Raw genomic sequence first — 13,908 nt, 5'->3', positions numbered from 1 at the left:
CAGTGACTCTGGGGACACCTGGCGAGGAAATGAGAGGAAAGCGTCCAGGAGGTGAAAATGGTGCCGCAGAAGTAGGAGATGCCTACCCCTCCGAGTGGAGGGAAGATGCAAACGTGACACCAACAGACCCGATCCTGAACTCAATCTTAACCTTTCTTAGCGGAGTGGCCATGAGCCATGAGGAGGCTCCATTCCCATGTCTGAGAAATTGGCGACATTTTAGAGACATATAAAAAATATGGAATTACAACTGATCCTCAAACAACATCGGGATGAGGGATGCCAATGCCCTGTGCGGTTGAAAATGCACGTAGTAAGCTTTTGACATAATAAACATCCTAAACTTAACTACTACTAGCCTGCTGTTGACTGGAAGCCTCACTGACAACAAAACGGTCGGTTAACACCTATTTTGTATGTTATATGTATTATATACTCTATTCTTACAATCAAGTAAGCTAGAGAACAAAATCATAAGGAGGAGAAAATAGATTTACAGTACTGTACTCTACTTATCAAAAAAAAAAAAAATCCACCTGTAAGTGGACCCACGCAGTTCAAACGTGTTGTTCAAGGGTCAACTGTATAACACGTAATATGAAATATAATAAATTAGGGGCACCTGGGGGGGGTTCAGTCGGTTAAGTGTCCGACTTTGACTCAGCTTCAGGATCTTGCAGTTCATGGGTTCCAGCCCCGCATCAGGCTCTGTACTGACAGCTCGGAGCCTAGAGCCTGTTTCCAATTCTGTGTCTCCCTCTCTCTCTGCTCCTCCTTGCTTGCACTCTCTCTCTCAAAAAATAAACGCTTTTAAAAATTTAAAAAAATAGTAAATATAATAAATCTGTATTACATATTATATAATTATATGTATATTTATTTCACATAATCATAGCTAATAATTATGATTTATATAACAAATACCCGCATATGATTATTGTGTTATATGAAAATCCAATAACTATAGATAAATACATGTAATGTATATAATTAGGATCGTTCTAAGGATTAGAGACAGTCATTAAATGTCTAATACAATGCTTGTGTCTCATACAATAACGGATACGAGGCTTGGTGTGAAGCAGGAGGCCAGCGAACAATAGCTGATAGATTGTTGTCATCTTACCCGTGTGAGTTGCGGGCTTTTACATAAGGAAGAAAAAATAAATCAGTGCCTTCAGAAGGTGGGTGAAAGGTCATGCTGGGCTGGAGAATTTCAGATACCCATCTGTGTGCTGTGATAACTGAAGGAGCCAGAACCTTGCTGTTGATTCAGTGCTAGATACAGGCACTCCAGGGTCCCTGCTAGAAACAGATTTGGGCTGAATGGGACGGAATGGGTCCCAAACAGGGAGTGATGTGTGCACATGAAAGGGTTGGTGGGTCGAGGCAGACAGAGCGTGAGAGGCATATTCAAAACACCACGGTTGCCTCAGGATTTTTCCACCTGTCCTGGACTCTTCAGGCCCTAGAGAGCCAGAAAAGAATTTCGGGGTCTTATGTGTCTACATGTAGTTTTGCAAAAGCTCCCTGGACGGTTTCCATCCACTTCGCCCTCCACTCTGTTAAGATCCAAGGCTGTGGCGTGGAGCCAGTGTCCCCGGGGGGTTGAGTAACGGGCGAGTGGTCCTTGGGCCTCCTGTGTCAGAATCGCTGTGTGTATAAACACAGATTCCTGGGCCTCCATACCTACTGACCCACGAAGCTCCCAGGCCATCTGATATGCCAGTCAAGTTCATACAGTCCTTGTTAACAGACCAGCGTAGGAAAGGATTATGGAAAGAAGCTAGTGCTAGACAAAGAGAACTTGGGGTAGGGGAAGGTGAAAGAACAGCCATTCGCCTCTGAGAAGTCTCCCAGCGGGCAGTCACGATGGCTGTGGCCCTGAAGAATAGACACTAGGCAAGACATGGCCTTGGTAAGGGTCTGGGAGTTCCTGTTGCCATTAAACCAGGAAACTTGAGCTCCTCTGCCCAGTCCTTCTTGGTTAATGGATACCTGCTATTGTTTGGTTAGATGCCTTCTACTTCCTCTGGCCAGAAACCTAGCTTTGGAGCATGTGTTTGCTGTTCTGTGGGGCAGAGGCTTGAAAAGGAGTGAGGGAAGGAAGCCCAGCTTCCTAGGATGCAGGGATGAGCTCCCCAGATATTTCCCATTATCTTCAGCTAAGGTCAGACACCTTCCCTCCTTTTCTTCTCATTAAGCCAGAATCACTGTGGATCCTCGAAGCTGAAAAAGAGCAAAGGGAAGAGGAATTCCTTGCGTTTGAGCAGCAACCCTATGCCTAACATGGCACCAAATCCCTTGCAGATATCAAGGCACCTGATGCTCATGGAAAGCCCACACACGTAGTTAGCATCATGACGCCATTTTACAGATGCACAACTAAACTGCAAGGTGCTTGTAGACTTAAGGACCTCCCTCACCTTTACCTGATGCAGCTAGCAGCACATTCTGGAAATGTGGACAAATCTTTACTAGATCTCAGTGGCGAGGTTTGACCTTCATCCCCTTCCTTCTGCAAGTCATACCATGTGTTGGACACTCTTCTAGGCACTAGGCTTAGAGCACTGAACCAACCAAACAAAACACCCCGCCCTCCTGCTTACACTCTAGTGGGACATACAGTGTCTTTTTCTGTGTGACCTTCCTCACCAGGTCCAGCTGGGTAGCATAATAGAACGGTTAAGAGACGAAGGGGCAGGTAATCCAGAGGGCTCTTAACAGCCCAGGGAGCCCTGAGAGCACTGCTAGTTCTCTGAGATGCATGGAGAAGATGAAGGTGACGACTTGAAGTCAGTGGACAATCCATGGTCAACATAGATGGAGAGAATATTCTAGACGTGGAGTCCACAGATATCACCCCATTAAGACCACCCTTTGAAAGACGGGCAAGCCTCAAGAATTACCGACCTCTGATAGACTTTTAGACTTTTCCACGAGAACATTACTTACAAAAAAAGAAGGCCCCATCAGGTCTCTGGAGCTTCTAGCAACCACTCAGGAAGAGATAAATCCCAAGGATTGAGGGCCGAGGGCAGTCAAACCCAGTATGCTCTTGGCAAAATTTTCATGTTGTCAGCCTTACTTGCAATTATGATCCCATCCAAATTCTGATTTCCATTGTCTCTGTGCTGCTTCATTGAGGGTTTTGTTGACATAAACAGACAGTGTTCCCCTCATTTAACTCCAGGTAGGAACCATGCAGCGGTCTGAGGTCACCTTATGAAAAGATGGGGTGGGTGGCAGACCCATGGTGTGACCCAGTAGGCCCTCCCCACATCCTTCTTCCGCTTCCCGGATCCCTGGAATTTCACTCAATGACTTGCTCCTCTGGAGTGAGCATTACTTTCCCTCTCTTGGGTCCACTTTCAAACTACAATTGACCTGGGAAGCTCTATGTAGTAAGTCATAATCTTTAAGACAAATGTGTTCGTGAAAACACTTTCTCCCCTCACTGCAAGGGGAGGTTGTCAGTAGGCTTACTACCAGCAGCCCAGTGAAATAGGGCCACCAAAATGAGACAGAGTGGAGCAGGGGAAGGGACCCAGAGATAAGTCAGGGAGATCTGTATTCAAATCTTGACCGTGTGGCTTGAAGCCAGTTGTAGGACACCTTGGATCTCCCATAGGCTCACCTGGGAATTTGGGGAAATAGTGTATATTTTACAGCTATTATTAGGACTTAATTAGATAATGTGCAGAAAAGCCTCATGCTCACAACAAGTTAGTTTCCTCCCTATAAATTATCTCAGAGAACTTAACCTCATCCCAGGCCACCAAAAATGTATATATTTTGTAAGTAAAGCTTGATCCAAAATAGGAAGGAATAAGAAGGAATTTTCCTATTGCAGATAATCCATTGGACTTTTTGTCTGAAATTTGAACTTCAAGCAATCTCATTTGTGGGTTAGGAACAAAGTATAAACCATTAATGAGCTGCCTGCCCCCCTGAGGGGTGTAAAGCTGCAGACTGAGACAAGAAATGGACCCAGTCGTAATGAAAAGCAGAATAACAGTCTACAAAGCGATGCCTTTCATTCCCAACATAGAATTAGCATCAATCTGGAAAAGGGGGGAAACATGGAAAAATGGCCAGTTGGATCTGTACCTGGTTTAATTTTTTTTTAACTGAAGAATTATAAATTCTCAGATTGGAGACACCTAACAAAAGTATCTTGGGTGTCCGTTATGTGTCAAGCACAATATTAATCAAGGGATAGTGTAATAGAGAGATAAATGTGTGAATAAAGACGTGCCATTCGACGTGTTAAAGATTTCACGGTCACGGTGCAAAATATAGTGGGCAGATTCATAGCAACTTGATCGACTAAATGGGTATTAAGTTACATTTGACCTCGGAAAGGTACTTCACCTACCACATGTACACAAGTAATTCACCAATCAATGTTTTACTTACTCTCGAACATTGATTAACCCATTGTTTACCATTTATTAGTAACTACTCGTTATCATGTTTGTGATGGAGAACACTAGGGAAGCGTGACCCTGTCCCAGCAATAGTGAGGACCAAGCCCATTGACAAAGAAGGGTTTGACTGGCGCACCTAAGGAATATCTGAGAACACTTACTCGTCACTCACCTTTCCATTTCAACTGCAGACAGGTGAAATTTTGTCCTTTCACAAAATGTTTAGCAGTCGGGTTTTCTTTATATCCAAGATACCGAAAATAATTAACCATCAGCTAATTTTGGCTTTGTTTCCATTTGATCAGCAATGGGTTGTTTCAAAGCTTCACCGAGCCATTCCTGGATTTATCCCACCGTGATCCTGTGTTTATTTGGATTTTTCTCCATGATGAGACCCTCAGAACCCTTCTTAGTCCCATATTTATCTGGACCAGATAAAAACCTGACCAGCTCAGAGGTAAATTGATACATATACATATCTTAACGTGGTTTAATTTTACAGCATTTGGACAGGACTTTGGGTTAGGGTTTCTTTCAACTTGAGACATTAACACACTGACCTCAGTGATCCTATTTTCATGGTATTTGTCATTTAATACAACTATTCAAACTACTCTTTCCTCCTCACACTTGCAATGTGTGTAATATGTGTAATAGCTATATGTGTAATAACTATCTTAACTCTTGTGGAGTCCTACCATTAGTCTCAACGCATGGTGACTTTCAGGTCTCAATGGAATCTGTTAAACAAATCCTAAAGCAAAGTCTCTGCCAGGCACAGGATCCAGTCCTAAGAAACTTTCAGGCTGCCGAGGTAGGAGCAGGATCTGGTAAAGAATTGCATCATTTCTGTAGGACACTTAGTCTTGAAAAACCATTAACCAGCAGGTGAGACATTAACAGCTTTATCTCCCAGTTTTAGCTTCCCCTGAAGACGGAATTCTCTTACGTAAAAGGTTCACCTCCCTTTTTATAACAAGTGCAACAAGAAAATGCACTCACCCAATGGGAGCGCTACCGTGGGCTGGTTTTGTAAGCTCCAGCCATAGCCATGAGAAACACTGCAGGGTGGGCAACTCTGCCCAGAAAGCTAATTGATGCTAGTTATTTGGTGGTGAGGTGCGAAGGACAGGAAAGCAAACTTGTTGTGGGGTGATGTAATATCAGTTAGGGGCGACTCTGTTTCCAGTTTTGTCCAGATGGAAGCCTGTCAGGACTAAGACAAAACAAAGGACAAAGACAGGTCCAAAACCAGCCAATGAACTCGCTGGGGGCTGCTTCTGTGACCACTACAGACCAGTTAATGCACCCATGCTGAGAGGTGCCGCTCAGTCCCACTAGCCTTTCAAATCACTGAACTGTTCATCATCATTGACCTTGGGACCCATGGAGGTTGCTGTAGACAGCAGAGAGGCACAGGACAAAGGCTGGTGCGAATGAGTCTCTGCCACAGCCATCCTGCCCCAAAGATCAACTCCTTTGGTCGATCTTTCCTTTCTTTGAATGATCACTGAGGTCCCCTGCATTTCGGACGATAGCCGTGTGATGCCCACATCAAATTGAGGCCAGAATTGAGCAAGCAGAGATCAACCAGTAGCATTGGGAGAGAAGAGGGTTAAGGAGCCCGGCAAATTTGGCACCGAATTTTCTGTGCATTACTTGTTCCCACTTTGTAATTCTGCAAGGTTATTGAGTCTTTGCTGTCTTCGTGTGAGCTCATCAGACTATGGATTTTTATGACGTGGTGATGGATCAAATAAACGTAAAGGTTGTCCGATTCTTCTAACATTGGGGCTGCTTTGTCTAACGTTAAAACCTTTGAATAGGAAGGGGACGGTATATTTTAAGAGCCTGAAAATCCCAGAAGTGTCTGTTGAACGATTGTTAACTAATTTAACTCAAATGTACGTACTATTTAAATTTTAAGAGTTCGGATTGCACATGAAGCAAATATATTCTGTTGGGATTTGCATAAACTGATAAACTGGTTTGGTTTTAGAGAAGGGGGAGGAGCTGTCTTTTCCTTGAAAATCAGTTTTCTGTCGTGCTCTTCGCTAATACGAACACTATCCTATCCAACTGGACGCAGAATTTGATAGTGGGCGAGCCACTTATACTATAGCAATGTACTACCTAAAAAGGTTTCTATCTCTTTCACTTCCTGGCGCTTCGTGGTCACGTGATCCATCTTTCAACCTCACAGATCACAAATGAGATCCTTCCCATCTGGACATACTCTTACCTGGCACTGCTGCTCCCAGTGTTCATCGCCACTGACTACGTCCGCTACAAGCCAGTCATTATCCTGCAGGGGATCAGCTTCGTCGTCACCTGGCTGCTGCTTTTGTTTGGCCAGGGAGTGAGGGCCATGCAGGTTGTAGAGTTCTTCTATGGGATGGTCACCGCCACCGAGGTGGCCTACTATGCCTACATTTACAGCGTGGTCAGCCCGGAGCACTACCAGAAAGTGAGCGGCTACTGCAGGAGCGTCACCCTGGTGGCCTACACGGCGGCCTCGGTGCTGGCCCAGCTCCTGGTATCCGTGGCCAGCCTATCGTACTTTTACCTCAACGTCATATCCTTGGCCTCTGTCTGTGTGGCCCTTCTTTTCTCCCTGTTCCTACCAATGCCTGAGAAGAGCATGTTTTTTCATGTACAGCCCGGCAAAGAAGTACAAAAGCCAGCAAACAACACCGCAGTGTTAGATGAAACTTACAAGGTTCCCACACCAGGCGGCGAAGAGAAACCCACTTCAGAAATACCCACCATTTCAGGGACCCTGGAGGGTCGGCGGGTGAGCAATCCGGTGCCAAGAAATGTCGCCTTGAGAGTTTTTGTGCAGTGGTTCCAAGATTTGAAGGGATGCTACTCCTCACATCATCTTTTTTACTGGTCTCTGTGGTGGGCCTTTTCCACAGCAGGTTTTAACCAAATTTTGAACTATGTTCAAATCCTGTGGGATTACAAGGCACCATCCCAAAATTCTTTCATCTATAATGGGGCAGTAGAAGCTGTTGCAACCTTTGGAGGTAAGTAAACATTGATTTATCTTCCTTTGATGGGCTACCCCCATTGAGTTTATGTCTCCAGTTGCTAAACTCAACTCCACAGTGGTTCTGTTCAGAAAGCATATTAATCTTCTCTCTCTCTCTCTTTTTCTTTTCTTTTTTTTTTTTTCTTTTTTTTTGGAATGGAAGGTACAGGAGATAAAAAGAAAAAGAGGACCATGACACTTTTATTTAACGTGGTAGAGTTACAATGGATAACTCGAGAGCTCAGGATTAGGCACCAAATGATTAAATTCTAGCCAAATTCCTAAGATTCCATTTCATCCACAGGAAAGGTGCTAATAACGCCCCTTGTTCTTCTGGGATTGTTTTTAATATCCAAAAGAAAATACTCACCGTGTATGTAAGTGAGTAGATTTTATTATTTTAGAAAATGGATGAAACTCTTACGACTTCCTGATTACCATGGAAAGAGTTTTGTTAATAAAGGATTTGATTTAGCTCATGCTCACCTTTAGCAGTTTTAGGTTCTACACCAGATAGCTCCAAAAGTAACTTTCTTAAGAGATCTAAATGAGAAGTGGGATATATGTGAGAGTCAGGATTCTAATGTCAGAAGGAAATCTGCCTTTGAAGTTTACAATAAATATTTATATCCTGGTAAATGAGAACTTAAATTCAACTGAGACTTTAAAGATATTTTCTAGGAAGGAAGAGATTTCCACACCCTGACATTTACAAAAAATGTCAGAAAACTCATGGAGTGTCTGTTCTCTTATCGTCTCTCCTTCGGGAGGCCTCATCTTAATTCCTGCAAATCAGGACTGCACTGGAATTGGTTTATTGAAATTATTTCCCCAATGTTCCAAATTCAGGGCGAAAAAATAATTTTATTTCTTTGTAGCACTGGTTCTTTCCTGGATCACATGTGGAAAGGGAATTAATCAAACGTTAGTCATTTGAAAATAAATACCTTTCATTTTGTTAAAGAGAACTGTAAAGACTAACCCTGATTACTGTCAATTATTCAATCTCTTTTTTTTTAAGTTTATTTTTTATTTCTTTGTTTTGAGAGAGAGAGCATGCTCAAGTATGAGTGGGGGTCAGGGCAGAGAGAGAGAGAGAGAGAGAGAATCCCAAATGGACTCTATGCTCAGCACAGTGCCCGAATCGCAGAAACCCAACACAAGACTCAAGCCCACGAATCGTGAGACCATGACCTGAGCCAAAATCAAAAGTCAGACACTCAACCAACTGAGCCACCCAGGTGCCCTAGTTACTCAATCTCTTAAACCCCATAAGTCAATATCAAGTTCACCCAAATGAGGCCAGATCTCAAAGACACTGAGATGGAGACTAAAGGACTAAGATTACTAATAAAGACCAAAAGGTTCTACTCAGTGCAACACATCTGTTACCCATTGAAAAAATTTACGGTAAAAAGACAATAAAGAAAGGCAAGTGTGGATGGGCTAGGTGTACTATCTAAGCAGCTGTCTCATTCTTCTCTATCCCTGCCCTTCACCTGTTGTAGTCACTGACTGGTTTGTGTGCTGTGTACCCCAGTCTGCTGTGGTAAAGAAACTTTCTGGCCCCTCTGCAGGGTGCAGTTCATGGCATGTAGCAGATACGAATTGAAACTGGAAGAATAGGAGGTAAAGGGAGAAGCCAGAAGAAAGCATGGTTGAGAAAAAGATAAATCCACATTTAGGTGGATCACACTATTTGTGTGAAAGCCATATATTCATCTTGTAGATTTACCTATGACCTGGATTTTTGAAGGGAGCATGTTGACATATCCTGTGTGTAAAGTCATTGTGTTGGATCTCCCTTAATGTTTCTTTTCCAGGGGCCGTGGCTGCCTTTGCCGTGGGCTTTGTGAAAGTCAACTGGGATCTCCTGGGAGAGCTGGCTCTAGCGATCTTCTCCATCATTAGTGCAGGCTCTCTGTTTCTCATGCATTACACAACCAACATCTGGGTATGCTATGCTGGCTATTTAATATTCAAGTCCAGCTATATGCTTCTTATAACCATAGCAGCGTAAGTATCACCAGCCGTGTCTCTCCACACCTAAACCCACGCCATATTCTCTCTTCTGTTGCGTTTCGAGAGTTTCTTTCAGAATTTCAGAAGGATTTTAATCGATTGCAGTATTAAATGTTGATTACATATTAAATTGGACACAATTAAGCCGTGTTTTCATTTAACTGCTTGCCCTCTGAATGTTGCTAAGGTCAGTCATCAGAGAAAAAACAAAGTTCTGTGGGTTCATAAACCAAAAGCAATGATGCACTGTCAGGTCGTGATTTTTATTGCAAGCCATTTGCCCTCACGGGGTATGGTGCAACCTGATTTTGAATGATCACACGTAGATTTCATGACCGATTTCATTGGTTTATGTAATTGTAGGCATATGCTTTTGTGTGAAGCAAAATATACTCAGAAAGTTATAAAAAGTTGTATTTTGAAAGAAGTAGATGCAGCAATTATAAGAAACTGTATATCCCAGAAACCTTTTTTTTTTTTTTAACAGTGAAAAATGTTTTGTTACGTATATAGAAGTGCAGAGAAAGCCGACTATAGGAAATAAGCTTTGGTATTAACCAAAGAGATAGGAAACATTTGAATTTCAAGTCACAGGAAAGAGGTAGAGCCAAAAGCTGTATTAAGTTTTGGTTTTTAATGTGTGAAAAATATTTGATAAGCAATTGATGAAACACGGAAATATAAGCACCATGGGAAAAGATCATGGAACAAAAGAAAGAAAGTTTGTTGGCAGCTTACTTTTTTCATGGAAATATGTCAGTTTAATGAATCACGTTTCTTTTTTTAACGTGAGGGCATTGTTAAGGTAGGATTACATTACTTCTTTTCATTTTAAGGATATTCAGAACCCAAAGCCTTTCACCTTTGTTCCAAGGGAGAGCGCTCGAGAACATACATCTGCCACTCATTCAAGAGTTGTAAGATACAGAATCTATCAAATTATCAGAAATACATTACAGATTCACTCAGCTGCATAGCCAGGCATGATCTGATCTTCCAATGAATAAATAATTCACCTACAAAAGTTTGAAACTGCGAATACAATTGACAATAAAAAGAATAACGCTCCAAACGATTCCGTAGATTGGGCGGTGCTTACATTTTCACAAAAATTCGCTGCGAAAAGGTATCGAAAATCAGATAGCATCGAATATTCTCAGGTTATGAGTGAGACCTGAGAACATTTAGGTTTCATTTCTGGAAGCATTAAATTGGAGAGGAGGAATGTTTTCCTATTTCCTTCAACTGTATTTTTTAATTCCCTTTCTTTGCTCTGCCCCTTTGTCGAAACTGGAGGAGATTTAGACAAAAAGTGCGGGTAACAAGTCACCACATTTATCTTCAGTTTCTGTCTTTTAAAGGTAAGAATCCCACGTGTACTTTGTTTCCAAAAAATGTAATTCAACATTTAACGATAGATTTCAGATTGCAGTTAATCTGAGTGTGGAGCGCTATGCCCTGGTGTTTGGAATGAACACCTTCGTGGCCCTGGTGATCCAGACCATTATGACAGTGATCGTAGTAGATCAGAAAGGACTCAACCTGCCTATCAGCATTCAGGTAAGCTGCAGGATTGCTGTTTCCTCCTCGGGTGTTGCGGGGAGTGTAGAATAACCAGGTAATCGCAAAGGGTTTTTGTCAACCTCACCACTGCCAAGCCTTCGTTTCTTGAATTGCTTAGCTAAATGCTTAAGTCAGCAATTTCCTTTTCCTTGCTCCAGTGAGGTACTTGAAATCAGCCCAATCTCACATTTTACCTATGGATCTGGAAAAGGCAGGGATAAGGCATGTAAGAAGTAACCTCATTATCTAAAATTCATCCTTGGGGACATTACATATGGCGTTGCACTGTCCTGCAAACATACACACATATCAGTGGGATTTAGTGGGGTTTTTTTCACTATTGATGATGTCAGCTGGCGTTTGAACCCAAGCAACCTTGGCTCCAGAACCCGCATTCTTAGTTACTGCGTTGTTTTTTTTTTTTTTAATTTTTTAAAAGTTTATTTATTTTTGAAAGAGAGAGACAGAGCATGAGCGGGGGAGGGGCAGAGAGAGAGAGAGAGAGGAAGACACAGAATCCGAAGCAGGCTCCAGGCTCTGAGCTGTCAGCACAGAGCCCGATGTGGGGCTCGAACCCACAAACCGTGAGATCATGACCTGACCTGAAGTCGGACATTTAGCAGACTGAGCTACCCAGGTACCCCTAGTTACTGCATTTCTTACACTTTCATACTTGATTCTTCTAAGATAGAAGAAAGTATTGTGCAAATCTAAATGACTCATATTAAGATCCTGGGTCTTAGTTATCTCATAATGCAAGCAAATCTACAGCACCACTGGGTATTATCAATAATAGACACAGTCATATTTTGTGTGTGTCTAATTAATTCTACTTGTTTTTCTCTAGTTTTTAGTTTATGGGAGTTACTTTGCAGTTATTGCTGGCATTTTTCTAATGAGAAGCATATACATCATCTGCTCAACCAAGTTCCAAGAGCAGCCACAGAGCTCTGCTACATGTCAGAATCCAGCTGAGCCCCACCCAGACGGACCCAGGCATGTCAACATGGAAACAAAGCTCTAACCTTATGGCAACCACTGCATCCACTGAGAAAGGACCCGCCTGGTCGCAAAGTCACCGAGTGACACAAAATGACACACTTCCTAAGTCTGGATTTCAAGGAACCTTTTTCAAAACCCCAACAAAATATCGGTTTTAGACCAGATGTCTATGTGCCCAGCTGGATGCATTCGACAGGTCCCGTCACCTCAGTCAAACAGTCCGTGCTGGGGACCCCAGGGAGTAGCAAGGACTGGGAAATTCTGGTTCTGATTACTCTTTAGGACATGCAAATGGCATGGAAACAAACCACGAGAAACTCCAGCCGTTCTGGAGTTGATGTTCCCGACTCCAGAGCAGAAATACTAACTAGATTCACCTTGTTGCTTGGCTCACATCTTTGTTTTATCTTGCTGAAACTGGCAAGAGAGGGGACATTTTTTGTCACATGGCCATTTTCCTTCTTCTTCTATTCAGTATATTTCTATATAGCATGCAGTTCTCTGAGAGAATTTCAAGGTTTGGTCCCATTTCTGAGGATCCCTCTTCAATCCTGATAACATGGCATTATTCACAAGCTAAAATTTGGTAATATCACCATTTAATTCGGTCATGATTATTTTTCGCTTTGTGTTCTGCCGAGCTTTGTTGTTAAAAATCTACCTCAGGAATAGCTCCAGACGTTCCTGGATATCCACAGAATGACATTCAAGTCAATTCCTGGTGACCATAGGGGAGACAACGAGCTTTCTCCCTACCATGACCCCAGACAGGTGTTTTAATGCTGTGTCCGTGTGATCTCTGTGTAAAACAGAGAAACTTAACTAGAAATTTCTAGGACTTTTTAAGTATTTTTAAGTAAGAAAATACTAATAGGGTGGGGGAAACGCCTAATTTTTAAAGGGCAGTGCTTGTGCCAAATAAAATAATGTGGGCAAAAATATTAAAGAGTCTTTCTAATTTTTGGATGAACTGTGCTGAGAATCACCTGTGCTTGCCCTTCGCAACTTCAATAGAAGACAGATTGCGCAGTCTGCCATGGAAATATAGAATGCCGATTCAAGATTTGTGTTTCAGATATACTTTTCTCCAAATTCTAAAATCCGATCACTGGACTGAAAATAAAACTCAGCCCCAAAGCCAACATTTACTTACTAGGGAAAAGTAATGATATTGCTACTTCTAGCAAAACCAAGGAAAGGATGACCACTATTATTCTTCCTATTCAATTGGTTGGACTAGTGGTATAAGCCAACATAGTTAGACAAGCAAAAAAATGAGAAGTGAAAAACTGTACTAGAGGAGGCAAAATTATCATTATTCCAGAGACTACAAGCATACACCCAGAAGACGCAACTAAAAACTAAGATCACAGTATAGAAAGTAAATAGATAGCCATCAACGGCCTTCGTGGTACAACAACCATTTAGAAGATGCGTGGGACTTACAGACCTGAGTTATGGTGGGACAAAAATAATACAACAATAATTATATTGAATCTATTTAGCAATTTAATAAATGTGTAAGGCATATATGAATATGCCTGGCAAACACTTCTGAAGATTACAAAATAACACCTAAACATATAGAAAGGCCTATCTTGTCCTTGGTTAGGAAGAAAAATTATATAAAGACATCATGCTTTCTAAATAAGTTTATAAGTTAAATCCTATACCAGAGGAAAAAATACATTTTTTTTTTTCAGAACGCGTAAGGGTGATGCTACATTTTATTTGGAAACCTAACAAAGAAGAACCAAGAAAATGCTTTGTCAAGGGAAAATTAGATTAAATTATTTGCAGAGAATAACATGCTACACTAAACTCTTAACTACAATAACATAGCAACACGAAGAGACA

General features: G+C 42.0%; 1 protein-coding gene across 1 annotated transcript; it reads left to right on the top strand.

Annotated features, from left to right (window-relative positions):
• The first annotated feature begins 1,056 nt into the window (after positions 1 to 1,056).
• Positions 1,057 to 12,992, top strand: LOC122481868 (thiamine transporter 2-like). The gene is made up of 6 exons (XM_043578050.1): positions 1,057 to 1,184; positions 4,736 to 4,887; positions 6,634 to 7,459; positions 9,288 to 9,480; positions 10,905 to 11,046; positions 11,897 to 12,992. The coding sequence occupies exons 2-6, from the start codon at positions 4,738 to 4,740 to the stop codon at positions 12,071 to 12,073; spliced, it is 1,488 nt and encodes a 495-aa protein (XP_043433985.1). The 5' UTR covers positions 1,057 to 1,184; positions 4,736 to 4,737; the 3' UTR covers positions 12,074 to 12,992.
• The last annotated feature ends 916 nt before the right edge of the window (positions 12,993 to 13,908 follow it).

The sequence above is a fragment of the Prionailurus bengalensis genome, chromosome C1 (genome assembly GCF_016509475.1).
Source record: "Prionailurus bengalensis isolate Pbe53 chromosome C1, Fcat_Pben_1.1_paternal_pri, whole genome shotgun sequence".
NCBI classification, from domain to species: domain Eukaryota; kingdom Metazoa; phylum Chordata; class Mammalia; order Carnivora; family Felidae; genus Prionailurus; species Prionailurus bengalensis.
Note: the sequence above shows the minus strand (reverse complement) of the source record. Positions and strands in the feature narration are given on the sequence as shown.